The following is a 12,673-nucleotide window of genomic DNA, read 5'->3' on the forward strand; positions in this document are numbered from 1 at the left end:
TACTATTGATTTCCTCTTTCATACTCGTTAGCGTTTGCCATACATATTGCGGTGCTCCTATGTTGGGTGCATATATATTTATAATTGTTATATATTCTTCTTCGATTGATCCTTTGATCATTATGTAGTGTCCTTCTTTGTCTCTTTTCACATCCTTTATTTGAAAGTCTATTTTATCTGATATGAGTATTGCGACTCCTGCTTTCTTTTGGTCTCCGTTTGCGTGAAATATTTTTTTCCAGCCCTTCACTTTTAGTCTGTATGTGTCTCTTGTTTTGAGGTGGGTCTCTTGTAGAGAGCATATATAGGGGTCTTGTTTTTGTATCCATTCAGCCAGTCTTTGTCTTTTGGTTGGGGCATTCAACCCATTTACATTTAGGGTAATTATTGATAGATGTGGTCCCGTTGCCATTTACTTTGTTGTTTTGGGTTCACGTTTATACAACCTTTCTGCATTTCCTGTCTAGAGAAGATCCTTTAGCATTTGTTGAAGAGCTGGTTTGGTGGTGCTGAATTCTCTCAGCTTTTGCTTATCTGTAAAGCTTTTGAATTCTCCTTCATATCTGAATGAGATCCTTGCTGGATACAGTGATCTAGGTTGTAGGTTATTCTCTTTCATTACTTTCAGAACGTCCTGCCATTCCCTTCTGGCCTGGAGGGTTTCTATTGATAGATCAGCTGTTATCCTTATGGGAATCCCTTTGTGTGTTATTTGTTGTTTCTCCCTTGCTGCTTTTAATATTTGTTCTTTGTGTTTGAAATTTGTTAATTTGATTAATATGTGTCTTGGGGTACTTCGCCTTGGGTTTATCCTGTTTGGGACTCTCTGGGTTTCTTGGACTTGGGTGGCTATTTCCTTCCCCATTTTAGGGAAGTTTTCAGCTATTATCTCCTTGAGTATTTTCTCATGGCCTTTCTTTTTGTCTTCTTCTTCTGGAATTCCTATGATTCGAATGATGGGGCGTTTCACATTGTCCCAGAGGTCCCTGAGGTTGTCCTCATTTCTTTTGATCCTTTTTTCTTTTTTCCTCTCTGCTTCATTTATTTCCACCGTTTTATCTTCTACCTCACTTATCCTATCTTCTGCCTCTGTTATTCTACTCTTGGTTCCCTCCAAAGTGTTTTTTATCTCATTCATTGCATTATTCATTTTTAATTGACTCTTTTTTATTTCTTCTAGGTCTTTATTAAACATTTCTTGTATCTTTTCAGTCTTTGTCTCCAGGCTATTAATCTGCAACTCCATTTTGTTTTCAAGATTTTGGATCATTTTTCTTATCATTATTCTAAATTCTTTTTCAGGTAGATTCCCTATCTCCTCCTCTTTTGTTTGACTTGGTGGGCATTTTTCATGTTCCTTTACCTGTTGGGTATTTCTTTGCCTTTTCATCTTGTTTAGATTGCTGTGTCTGGAGTGGGCTTTCTGTATTCTGGAGGTCTGTGGTTCCTTTTTATTGTGGAGGATTTACCCCGTGGGTGGGGTTAGATGATTGGCTTTTCAAGGTTTCCTTGTTAGGGAAGCTTGTGTCAGTGTTCTGGTGCGTGGAACTTGATTTCTTCTCTTTGGAGAGCAATGGAGTGCCCAGTAATGAGTTTTGAGATGGGTCTATGTGTTAGGTGTGATCTTGGGCAGCCTGTATGTTGACGTTCAGGGCTATGTTCCTGCATTGCTGGAGAATTTGCGTGGTATGTCTTGCCCTAAAACTTATTGGCTCTTGGGTGATGGTTGGTTTCAGTATAGGTATGGAGGCTTTTGGACAGTCACTTATTACTTAAAGTTCCATGTAGTCAGGAGTTTTCTGGTGTTCTCAGGTTTTGGGCTTAAGTGTTCTGCCTCTGGATTTTAGTTTTATTCTTCCTGTAGTCTCAGGACTTCTCCAACTATACAGCACTGATAAGAAAACTTCTAGGTTAATGGCGAAAAGATTCTCCCCCGTTAGGGACACCCAGAGAGGTTCACAGAGTTACATGAAGAAGAGGAGGGGGAGGAGGGAGATAGAGATGAGCAGGAGGAGAAAAAGGGGGGACTCAAGCGGAGAGAGACAGATCTACGCAGTTGTCTGTTCCCAGAGTGTTCTCCGTAGCCCAGTCACCTACAAAGATTCACAGAATTGGATTGGGAAGAGAAGGGGAAAGGAGGAAATAGAGGTGTTCTGAGGTAGAAAACAGAGAGTCAAGATTGGGAGAGAAAAATCTTTGGTTTAAAAATCGGGCTTCTCTTTTTTTTTTTTTTTTTTTTTGTAAGGTTATAGTGTATTGAAAATGAAAATTAAGGAGTAGTAGAGGAGTACTAGAGGACTTTAAAAGAAATAAGAGAAAAAGAAAAATAGAAAATAGAAGAGAAAAAGAAACGAAAAAAAGAAGAAAAAAGAAAAAAAAAGAAAAGGAAAAAAATATTTTTCCCCCCTAATTAAAAAAATCGTAAAAATCTATGGAAATGAAAGTTAAGGAGTAATAGGGGAGTAGTAGGGAATTTTAAAGGAACATAAAACAGAAAAAAGAAAAAAAAAAGAAAGAAAAAAAGTAAAAATATATCTAGGAGTTTCTCTGGAGCTGCTGCGGTCAGTGTGGGTTCGGCTCAGTTTCAGATAGCTCCTCGTCCAGCTTACACTTCTTGATATCTACAGGCCCCTTCCGGTGTAGTCGGTGTTTTCTACAGAGATTTTAATCTGTTGCACCAGTCCCTTCTGAAGCGGTTCCCTTTGTTTATTTGGCTTCTGTTTGCCGGTCTCTTCAGAGCCTCATTTCCGCCCTGACACAGGCGGGCGGAGGTGGACTCTTATTCAGGTAGCTAGTTCCGTCGCTTTGCGGGGAGGGGCTGGCGCTGCAGGGAGGGGCCGGCGCTGCGGGGAGGGGCCGGCGCTGCGGGGAGGGGCCGGCGCTGAGGGGAGGGGCCGGTGCTGAGGGGAGGGGCCGGCGCTGCGGGGACGGGCCGGCGCTGCGGGGAGGGGCCGGCGCTGCGGGGAGAGGCCGGCGCTGCGGGGAGGGGCCGGCACTGAGAGGGGCCGGCGCTGCGGGGAGAGGCCGGCGCTGCGGGGAGGGGCCGGCGCTGAGGGGAGGGGCCGGCGCTGCGGGGACGGGCCGGCGCTGCGGGGAGGGGCCGGCGCTGCGGGGAGAGGCCGGCGCTGCGGGGAGGGGCCGGCACTGAGAGGGGCCGGCGCTGCGGGGAGAGGCCGGCGCTGCGGGGAGGGGCCGGCACTGAGGGGAGGGGCCGGCGCTGCGGGGAGGGGCCGGCGCTGAGGGGAGGGGCCGGCGCTGCGGGGAGGGGCCGGCGCTGAGGGGAGGGGCCGGCGCTGCGGGGAGGGGCCGGCGCTGCGGGGAGGGGCCGGCGCTGAGGGGAGGGGCCGGTGCTGAGGGGAGGGGCCGGCGCTGCGGGGACGGGCCGGCGCTGCGGGGAGGGGCCGGCGCTGCGGGGAGAGGCCGGCGCTGCGGGGAGGGGCCGGCACTGAGAGGGGCCGGCGCTGCGGGGAGAGGCCGGCGCTGCGGGGAGGGGCCGGCACTGAGGGGAGGGGCCGGCGCTGAGGGGAGGGGCCGGTGCTGCGGGGAGGGGCCGGCGCTGCGGGGAGGGGCCGGCGCTGCGGGGAGGGGCCGGCGCTGAGGGGAGTGGCTGGCGCTGCCGGGACGGGCTTGCGCCGCGGGGTCGGGCTGGCGCTGCCGGGCGGGGCTGACGCCACTTTCTCCGTCTGCGCTGCTCAGGCTCCCGGCCGCTCTATATGGAGCGCGCCCCGCGCTGCGCGAGGCTCCAGCCCTCGGGTGTTCCACAAAAGCGCGGAACGAAAAGCTGCGCCTGCTCTCTGTGCCTTCCCCGTCAGAGCGGTCCAGGCAGCCAGGGGCTTGGTGGGCGCACTCTCCCCAGGTGTGGCGCGCCCCCTCCCTTCCGCGGACCCAGTCTCAGTTTCCGCTGGAGCCAGTCGGGTGCGCGCGCCTTCTGCCCTCCGCGTCCCCAGCCCCAGTCCCCGCCCGCGCTGGTCGGGTGCCTGCGCCCTGTGTCTCGCCGCGACCTTCCCCTCCCCCCTGCCTCCTACCTCTGGCGGGGCTGGGCCGGTCCGCAGCCTGCGAGCTCTTCTCTGGACTTTCTCGGTCTCTTTGTTCTGCGAACGGCCGGCAGTGTGTTCGGGCCGGTTAATTTTCTCTCTCTCTTTTGGTCTCCCACAGTTCAAGCTGGCAACTCAACAGAAGCTCCCTCCGATTGTCCTCAGGGCACTCAGGCCCGGACCCTACCCCAAGCAATGCCGCCTAAGACTCCCTTCCCGGGACGGATCTCCGTCCTTAGCTCTTTTGTCTCACTTTTTATCTTTTATATTTTGTCCTACCTCCTTTCGAAGACAATGGGCTGCTTTTCTGGGCGCCTGATGACCTCAGCGAGCGATCAGAAGTTGTTTTGCGAAGTTTGCTCTGCGTTCAGTTATTCTTTTGATGAATTTGTAGGAGAGAAAGTGGTCTCCCCGTCCTACTCCTCCGCCATCTTGGCTCCTCCCCTTTAATACTGAGTTTTATGCCAGCTATTGCACTCCCCTCTTTCACTCTTAAGTTTGCTAAGGGAGCAGATTTTATTTTATTTTATATATTTAATATAAATTTATTTATTTTAATTGGAGGCTAATTGCTTTACAATATTGTATTGGCTTTGCCATACATTGACATGAATCTGCCATGGGTGTACATGTGTTGCCCATCCTGAACCCCCCTCCCACCTCCGTCCCCATCCCATCCCTCTGGGTCATCCCAGTGCACCAGCCCCGAGCGCCCTGTCTCATGCATCCAACCTGGACTGGTGATTCATTTCACATATGATAATATACAAGTTTCAATGCCATTCTCCCAAACCATCCCACCCTCGCCCTCTCCCACAGAGTCCGAAGGACTGTTCTATACATCTGTGTCTCTTTTGCTGAGAGAGCAGATTTTAAAAGGTCTATGAAATGGCAACTCACTCCAGTATTTTTGCCTGGTAACCTCCATGGACAGAGGAGCCTGGCAGGCCACAGTTCATGAGGTCACCAAGAGTCGGACATGACTAAACGACTAACACACACCAAAAACAAACAAACAAACAAACAAAAAATCCAGGGATTGAACCCAGGTCTCCCGCATTGTAGGCAGACGCTTTACCGTCTGAGCCACCAGGGAAGCCTATTAAGTAATATATGTGCTAATTCACTTGACCTTGGTAATCACTTGAATACTGGGGAGGGTAGCCATTCCCTGCTCCAGGGGATCTTCCAGACCTAGGCACTGAACCCAGGTCTTTTGCATGGCAGGCAGATTCTTTACTGTCTGAGTCACCAGGGAAGTGCTGGTAATCACTTAATATATATATAAAATCATCACATTGTACACATGAAATATACAAAGTTTTAACTTGTCAATTATACCTTAATAAATCTGGAAGAAAGAGACTATATACTGTATGATTCAATTTATTTGGCATTCTGGAAAATGACAGCACTGATAGAATGGAAATTGTTCAGTGTTTTCCAGGACCTGGAGGTACAGCCAGGGTGTGATTACAAAGGTGAGTGGAGAAACACTTTGGTGAAATGTACTGAAATGACACAGAAATGATGAAACAGTCTGCATATTGGTTGTAGTGGTGACTACACAGCTTATGTATTTGTCAAAACTTGTAGAATGCAAACTAAAGAGTATGAAGGATGTACCATGAATATGCATTGTTTTTTTAATTCCTATATTGAAAGTACAGATACTTGGAAAATGTAATAAATCACAAGACCCAGTTTCAAGTAGTGACATAAAAAAAAATTTTAAAGACTAAAGTTACATACAAGAAACTTTATAGGCCTGATGAGCATAAAATAAGACTTAAGTAGAAAGACCTACTTAATGGATAATAATTCTCAATTGTTCAAAGGTACAAAATCTTTCTCAAGCTCTTTAAAATAGTTAAATCTTATTCAAAGTACTAAGTAAATGTAGATTTTACCAGACTGGCTTATCGAAATTTAACTTCAAAATATAAATATGTATGAATAAACCTAGTTCTGCTAAGAAATAATAACGAAGGAGTCCTAAACTAACCAGATACCAAAGTGTATTTTAATTACAATTACATTTTGTGTTAAATTGCACATGAATAAAGAGACCAGTTGAAGATAACAGAGTTCTGAATTGGATAAAAACACATGCCATACTTTAGAATGCATAGCTGGAATACTAAAGCCCTGAGGGAAAATAATTATGTTCTATAAAAATAATTAAACTTTGATCCCTACTTAGCTCCTTACATCTAAATGAAGTGAGGATGGTTTTAAATTTTAATATACGACAGCAAAGAGACTTAAAAATTTAATGTTGAAAATAATGTGGAAAATATTTTGGTAACATTGGAATAGGAAAATTCCCAGCAAGACATAAAAAATATAAAATAGTGATAAATCAAATTATATAAATGTAAAAATATTTCTATATGGCCAAAAATATTCTGCCCAATATAGAAACATCAAAAGCAAATCACAAGCTGAAAAAATAATAATTCCACATATGTGTTAAATGGGATAATTTCCTTAGTATATAATTACTTAGTATATAAAAATTAGTATGAAAAAAGACTGGCAATCAAATAAAACACGTAAAATTCATTAATAGGCAATTCATGAAACAAAAAGACATCATTTTAAATTTGTGAATAATTGTCCAAATTCTACAAAACTTATTTATTTGTAATTGAATTATACAATGATTTGTATTTCTCTTATAGTTACTGTGGTGATGTTGAGCATCTTGTCATGAGTTTTTTGGCCATCTTTATGTTTTCTTTGAGGACTGTCTATTTAGTTCTTCTGCCTATTTTTCGTTTGGGTTGTCAGTTGTTTCATTTGCAGATATTTTATCCCATTCTGTGGGCTATCTTTTCATTTTGTTTATGACTTCTTTTGCTGTGCAAAAGCTTTTAAGTTTAATTAGGTCCCATGTATTTATCTTTGCTTTTATCTTCATTACTCTAGAAGGTGAATCAAAAATGTATGCTGCTGCAATTTATGTCAAAGAGTGTTCTGCCTACATTTTACTCTAAACATTTACAGTGTCTGAGCTTACATTTACATCTTTGATCCATTTTGAGTTTATTTTTGTCTATGGTGTTGAAGAATGTTCTAATTCCATTCATTTCCACTACTATATATGACATAGAAAATCAACTACTGTGTAGCACAGGGACCTACTCTACAGCACAGGCACTACTATATAGTACAGGATACTGGACTATGGCACAGGGACGACTGTACTATAGCAGAGGGACTACTGTACTATAGCAGAGGGACTACTGTACTACAGCACAGGGGCTACTATATAGCACAGGGACTACTGTGCTACAGCACAGGGACGACTGTACTATGGCACAGGGATGACTGTACTATGGCACAGAGATGACTGTACTATAGCACAGGGACGACTGTACTATGGCACAGGGACGACTGTACTATAGCAGAGGGACTACTGTACTACAGCACAGGGGCTACTATATAGCACAGGGACGACTGTAGTATAGCACAGGAACTACTATATAGCACAGGGACTACTGTGCTACAGCACAGGGACGACTGTACTATGGCACAGGGATGACTGTACTATGGCACAGAGATGACTGTACTATAGCACAGGGACGACTGTACTATGGCACAGGGCCTACTGTACTATAGCAGAGGGACTACTGTACTACAGCACAGGGGCTACTATATAGCACAGGGACTACTGTAGTATAGCACAGGAACTACTATATAGCACAGGGACTACTGTAGTATAGCACAGGAACTACTATATAGCACAGGGACTACTGTGCTACAGCACAGGGACGACTGTACTATGGCACAGGGACGACTGTACTATAGCACAGGGACGACTGTACTATGGCACAGGGATGACTGTACTATGGCACAGGGCCTACTGTACTATAGCAGAGGGACTACTGTACTACAGCACAGGGGCTACTATATAGCACAGGGACGACTGTAGTATAGCACAGGAACTACTATATAGCACAGGGACTACTGTGCTACAGCACAGGGACGACTGTACTATGGCACAGGGATGACTGTACTATGGCACAGAGACGACTGTACTATAGCACAGGGATGACTGTACTATGGCACAGAGCCTACTATACTATAGCAGAGGGACTACTGTACTACAGCACAGGGGCTACTATATAGCACAGGGACTACTGTACTATAGCACAGGAACTACTATATAGCACAGGGACTACTGTAGTATAGCACAGGAACTACTATATAGCACAGGGACTACTGTGCTACAGCACAGGGATGACTGTACTATGGCACAGGGACGACTGTACTACAGCACAGGGACGACTGTACTATGGCACAGGGATGACTGTACTATGGCACAGGGCCTACTGTACTATAGCAGAGGGACTACTGTACTACAGCACAGGGGCTACTATATAGCACAGGGACTACTGTACTATAGCACAGGCACTACCATATAGTACAGGATACTGTACTATGGCACAGGGACGACTGTACTATGGCACAGGGATGACTGTACTATGGCACAGGGGCTACTGTACTATAGCACAGGGGCTACTATATAGCACAGGGACTACTGTGCTACAGCACAGGGACTACTGTACTATAGCACAGGGACGACTGTACTATAGCACAGGGACGACTGTACTATAGCACAGGGACGACTGTACTATGGCACAGGGACTACTATATAGCACAGGGACAACTGTACTGTAGCACAGGGAAACTGTACTATAGCACAGGGATGACTGTACTATAGCACAGGGACTACTATATAGTATAGGATACTGTACTATGGCACAGGGATGACTGTACTATAGCACAGGGACTACTATATAGTATAGGATACTGTACTATGGCACAGGGACGACTGTACTATAGCACAGGGACTACTGGACAGGACTACTGTACTATAGCAGAGGGACTACTGTACTACAGCACAGGGGCTACTATATAGCACAGGGACTACTGTACTATAGCACAGGCACTACTATATAGTACAGGATACTGTACTATGGCACAGGGACGACTGTACTATGGCACAGGGATGACTGTACTATGGCACAGGGGCTACTGTACTATAGCACAGGGGCTACTATATAGCACAGGGACTACTGTGCTACAGCACAGGGACTACTGTACTATAGCACAGGGACGACTGTACTATAGCACAGGGACGACTGTACTATGGCACAGGGACTACTATATAGCACAGGGACAACTGTACTGTAGCACAGGGAAACTGTACTATAGCACAGGGATGACTGTACTATAGCACAGGGACTACTATATAGTATAGGATACTGTACTATGGCACAGGGATGACTGTACTATAGCACAGGGACTACTATATAGTATAGGATACTGTACTATGGCACAGGGACGACTGTACTATAGCACAGGGACTACTGGACAGGACTACTGTACTATAGCACAGGGACTACTATATGGTACTATATAGGACTGTATAGTATAGTACACAGTATCAATATTCTGTGATAACCTATATGAGAAAAGTATCTAAAAAATAATGACTATATATGTATGTATAACTCAATCGCTTTACTGAATACCTGAAACTAACACTATATTGTAAATCTATCTATGTCAATAAAATTAAAATTTTAAAGTACACAAATGAAACAATTTCTTAATCAGACTTTCCTATGCTACAAATGCTTATCAAGCACTGGTTGTTCAGAATGTGATCAAAAAAATTTTCCACTGACAGTGGTAACAATTTTTGTCATGAGTTGCATTTTGGCAATAACTATAAATATCAGCCTTTTAAATACACATACCAATTGACTCAACTGTTCCACTTTGAGGAACTCAAACTTATAAAATTTCAGAAAGATTTCACTGCATAATTATTTCTTATAGAAAAAGACGAAGGAAAACATGAACAAGATTTAACACATCAATTTCAGTGTATCTTCAAACCACAGTTAAGCAGAATGAGGAAAGAGAATGAGTTAGGTCTATATAAACTGATATGTAAACATCTTCAGGAGGCTCAGGAGTAAAATTCAAAATTCATAAATGGAAACACAGTTACAAACAGTTATTTTTGCAAATACTATTGTTTGAGTGACTCCATCTGGAAGAAATGGGAGGGGCTCTGGTTTGGGATGGATTTGGAATGTTTATTCTACAGTACTGAATTTTGCTTAAATCTATTTTATATGTACTAATATCTAGCATATATTCAATAATTCATTTATTTTTATTTATTTATTTTTTGTTTTGTGGTTAAGGCTTTATTGATGATCAGTAGGGCTGGGCAGGGCCCACACTGGGAGAGCAAGGCCTGCACACTACACCTGTCCTGATCTTCAGAGCAGTGCTGGGGACTCAGGCCTGAGCTCTCCAAGCCAGGAATCTGGTCAGGCTACTCATAGCAGGGAAAAAAAAAAACCATAGAAAGGAAGGATGATCTGGTTGGCTTTAGAGCAGAAAGGATAATGTCAGGGTGTGATTTCACTGAAGAAGAGTGGGGTGCTATAGAGCTTAAAGATCCTGGATGAATAGGGTTGGGAAAGAGTTGGGGTCAAATAAGGCCTAAGTGCAACAAATGGAAAGAAAGAAGGGGAAAACAAGATATCTGGTCCTGGGGTGCAGGAAGCTCCAGCTGTTCTCCACACACAGCACTGGCTCCTCACTCCATCTCCTGCTGTCCAGAGCACTACTTGCTGCCCCACACGGCCATCTTCGAATATACAGGGTGTGGGAGGAAGCAGCTGGACTTCATGTAGGCAGAGATCCTCTTCAGGCAATAATTTATTTAAAATTAAATATTACCCTAAAGTGTCATATGTAATGCAAATAACATTGAACAAAAAGGATAATCTGTGTAGCATTAAATATTTTAACTATTACAATCAAAAAGATACAATAAAAGAATATCACTAAAATAAAACTAAGAATGAGATTGTATTGAAAGTAAATCAGAAATCAAGTAAAAATTAGTGCAACTATAAAAATTCCATTGACTAATATTATCTTCAATTCCCTACTGTATTTCAGCTTTCTAGATGCAATAATAAAACAGACATTAAAAGGTTACATTTTAGCAGATAAACTATTATTAATACACAGACATGTAGTTCTGTTTTTAGTTATAATTATCATAAATCATTTATAGAAATGGAAAGTTTACATCAGATTTATGAAAACTTTTACATTCCAAGGAGACTGGCCCTAACACTGCATTACATCCTTCACTATGAATAATGCAATTATTTGCTACTTGATAAGACATATTTTTCTCCAGAGTTTCTTCGTAGCATTGGTCAACTCAGAATTTCTTAGACTGTAATTTAATGGGTTCAGCATGGGGCTTATGACTGTATAAAACATGCTCAATGATTTGTCAATGGAGAAGGTCTTAGCAGGTCTTGCATACATGAAAATGCAGGGAAAAAAGAAATAGACAACCACAGTGATGTGGGAACCACAGGTCTGGAGGAATTTCCGCCTCCCTTCCTGACTCAGGTTCTTCAGAGAGTGCAGGATGACTCCATAGGAGACAAGTAAGAGCAGAAATAAAATAATGCACATCAGTCCTCCATTAGCCAACACTAAGACATCGATGACATAGATGTCAGTACAGACGAGTTTCAATAATGGGTGCATGTCACACATAAAGTGATCAATGACATTGGGGCCACAGAATGGGAGCCCATAAATGGTGCTAAGTTGAATAATTGAGTGCAGAAAACCTCCAAAATAGGACACTATCAGCAGCACAACACACACCCTCTGCCTCATGATCACCAAATAATGCAGGGGCTTACAGATGGCCACATAGTGGTCATAGGCCATCACCAGCAGAATGGATAACTCGGATCCACCGAAAAAATGTTCTGTAAATAGCTGGGTCATGCAAGATTCAAAGGATATGGTATTTTTCCCAAGGAACAAATCTGAAATCAATCTAGGATTAATAGAAGAGGAATCAGTTAGATCTATAAATGATAAGCAGGAAAGAAAAAAGTACGTTGGTGAGTTCAGGGTCTTACTGACAGTTATAGTCAGGACAATGAGCAGATTGCGCACCACAGTCAAAATGTAGAACAGGAACAGAAGATAAAGGACTTTCTGTTCCTTTGGATTCTTTGTGAGGCCCAGCAAGACAAAGTAAGTTACATAGTTCCTTGGCTCCATTTAGTCTGTACAGGAGCTGACATCACATATTAGCAGTTCACCTACAAAACAAGAGGAAAACTTTTATAATGTAGTAGGATCTCAACCTTTTTTAATCTATTCAATTAAAATAGTATCGTGGAGTATTTGTGTGCAATGTGTCATAAATATTTAGATTACCAAGTTGAATGAGGCATAATTCCCTACTCTCCATGGTATGATGCATAATGAGGATTCAGACAATTTCAAGCCCATGTAATAAGAGCTGTCCTAAGGGTATTCACACAAAGCCAAGGTTCAGTGTAAAAACATATCAATCAAGCCAGAACCAAGAAAGAAGTTTCATAGGAGAGAAAGCTTTAGCTGAGTTTTAAAAGAAAAGTGAAAGCACAAGAGAAGATGAGAAGAAAATTCCTTAAAAGTGTACATCACTAATGACATCACAAAGGTGCAATACTTGATATCAATCAAGCTGATTTCCATAGTCAGTCTAAGTGGATCAAACTATGACTTGAAGGTCACTG

General features: G+C 43.5%; 1 protein-coding gene across 1 annotated transcript; it reads right to left on the reverse strand.

Moving 5' to 3' along the window:
- Positions 1-11,249: 11,249 nt before the first annotated feature.
- On the reverse strand, positions 11,250-12,170 carry LOC133050374 (olfactory receptor 4A47-like). Its single transcript, XM_061134528.1, has one exon. The coding sequence runs from the start codon at positions 12,168-12,170 to the stop codon at positions 11,250-11,252; it is 921 nt and encodes a 306-aa protein (XP_060990511.1).
- Positions 12,171-12,673: the final 503 nt, after the last annotated feature.

Source organism: Dama dama, chromosome 32, assembly GCF_033118175.1.
Source record: "Dama dama isolate Ldn47 chromosome 32, ASM3311817v1, whole genome shotgun sequence".
NCBI classification, from domain to species: domain Eukaryota; kingdom Metazoa; phylum Chordata; class Mammalia; order Artiodactyla; family Cervidae; genus Dama; species Dama dama.